This window comes from Aplysia californica, unplaced genomic scaffold (genome assembly GCF_000002075.1).
Source record: "Aplysia californica isolate F4 #8 unplaced genomic scaffold, AplCal3.0 scaffold00931, whole genome shotgun sequence".
NCBI lineage: Eukaryota > Metazoa > Mollusca > Gastropoda > Aplysiida > Aplysiidae > Aplysia > Aplysia californica.
In genome coordinates this window covers 189,712-192,097 of record NW_004798201.1, presented here as the reverse complement: position 1 = coordinate 192,097, position 2,386 = coordinate 189,712, and the positions used below count along the sequence as shown (strand labels likewise).

Genomic DNA, 2,386 nt, shown 5'->3' with positions numbered 1-2,386 from the left:
CAAAAAGAAGAAGAAGAAGAAGAAGAAGAAGAAGAAGAAGAAGAAGAAGAAGAAGAAGAAGAAGAAGAAGAAGAAGAAGAAGAAGAAGAAGAAGAACTATGAGCTCCTCGGGGCCTCCTAAATGACGTAAGCTGTGTCAGTTGGGTCAACACCGTAACAATCATAATATCACAAAGGTAGCGACCGAGGACTCAATAACTTGTCTGGTTTCAGTTTCGAGTCTAAAAAAACTTTCTGTCGCGGCGAAAGGCGATGGCTTTTGTCGGTGGTGTAGCTGTCGGACGATTCGACGTCGCACGAACAGGACGTAAGTTCGATCTCCATGTCGGTAGTGGGGAAATCTTTATCTCTTACCTCTGTCTGCTAGGACGTTGAATTCTTTTCAGCCCAGGTTGGCCCTTACAGGCAGGGTCAGAGCAGGGTCATAACTGATCTAATTTGTTTCGATGGGAGAGCAACAACCACCTAGAATCACATTTTGAAAGATGTTCAAGGGAAGCGATGTCGTCATCAATATTCACTCACACGATGATATCAGACAGACTTCTCCAATCCCCCCATCCACCCCCACCCCAACCCGGACCGCGTCATCAGCGATAAAGAAGAAGTCGACGATGATACGTCAAAGCGATGAGGGCGCCATCAAACATTGGAGAAGACAACGAAGAAAACAGAACAGACTTCTGCTGACACACCTGGGGCATGAGGCTAGCTGTCGTCTGCAAAACCCGAGCCGAAACCCGATCCAGTACAAACAGTTAGGTCGTTCTCAGCCCTGCCATGTCTGAAGCGAGTACTTCACAGTTGTTGACTCTCTCTTTTGAGCATCTGTTCACAGTTTCGCCGAGTTTAGTGACGTCGGATTGCTCAAAACTTTACCGCCATATTGCCCGTGTCTGCATGGCTGTTTTCCCGAAATGACAGTTGAAATTGCTCCACTTGAACCTGTGACGGGTCCAACCCTTCAACAGACGGAAGTAAACGACAAGTGCTTGTTTGAACTTCCTATATTTTCACAAAGCCAGGCTGAGAAGGTAGACATGGGTCGGTAAATTGATATTGCAAAGAATACAAGAGCTGAAAGTTCTGTGAAAGCTTTTTTTTCTTCTAAACAAGACCTTTAATCTTTTTCAATTTAAGAGGGAAAAAATAATAGTGATAATAATAGGTTCCATTGATACAGCGCCCTATCCCAAGCAAGGATCTGCAGATATACTTTGGAGATGAACGAATAAGGAAAACTTTTGTCTCTCCCAAAAGTAATAGTGATAATAATAGATTCCATTGGTACAGCGCAGTATCCCATGCAAGGGTCTGCAGGATATATTTAGAAGATGAACGAATCATGAAGACTTTTGACTCTCCAGGGGATTCTCGGCGGCAGATTGAATATCTCTCGGAGGGTTGTTAGAGACTACTTATAAACCCAGCGCCTTAACTCTACTTCAAAACAAATTAACCCGTTTTACAACCACCCGACGACCGTAAACTTCACCTAAATAGACGGCAAGAATTGAATTTCTGAGACGGGAACCAGATATCCTTGCTCGAGGCCCGGAGTCTGTTCATTGCAGAACTATTCTTTTCCTTTCCCACAGTTGTTAAGGCTTTGCGGCCAACTAACTCGTACTTCGTTCCCGCTCTGATCTCATCAACTATTAAGGTGTTGACCCCAGCCTCCAAATCCGGACATTCCAGACAAAATCTGGGAGCTGAGTGAGGTACGACGCGAACCGGAGTCACACGAGAAACGACGACCCAATCTGCAGAGCGCTCAATAACATTTGAGGTCTACGCACCCAAAGAATAAGAAGAAGAAAAAAAGAACTTCTTTCGCCAAAGAGAAGAAGAAGAAGAAGAAAAAAGTTAATTTGCTTTTCTTCCAGCCCATTCTGCTCTGGTGTTGGTAATGTAAGACAAGCTGTTGATCCTTCCAGCTGAAGTCTCTACTGTGTTGAAGGCTATTCTCACTACCATTACGAGCGCTATTTAAACTCGAGAGACGTTTTGGATTTCTGGTCTAGGGACTTCTTCTCGTCTGGCCTGTCTCATAAAGTCTGATCAACGGCCTCTCCCGCTCTTTGCTCCGCTCCGGCATCAAAGCTTCTCCCAGCCCCGCCTCTTTCATCCAGATTGGACACAGGCAACCCTATACCGATACTAGGGGTCATTGTTGGCGCTCTGAGCGGGGGGCGGTTGAAAGAGGGGGGCCCTGAGAGGAATCGGTGGGATTCGCAACTGACTTCAGTGGTAGTGGCGTCCACGCATACATTGGGATTATAATATTCTAGCTAGACCGAGCACTGCCATGGTTGTCACTTTTTGCTGTCAAAAAAAACTTTTACAAAACCAACAAAACACACACACACACACACACACACACACA

At 45.5% G+C, this 2,386-nt stretch overlaps 1 protein-coding gene across 1 annotated transcript in view; it reads left to right on the top strand.

The window, feature by feature from the left end:
* LOC101853651 (nuclear transcription factor Y subunit alpha) overlaps positions 1 to 1,720 on the top strand; it is a 20,377-nt gene extending 18,657 nt beyond the window's left edge. Inside the window, exon 3 of the mRNA XM_005110696.2 lies at positions 1,599 to 1,720. Coding sequence (XP_005110753.1) covers positions 1,599 to 1,720 — 122 coding nt within the window. The remainder of the gene's footprint in view (positions 1 to 1,598) is intronic.
* Positions 1,721 to 2,386: the final 666 nt, after the last annotated feature.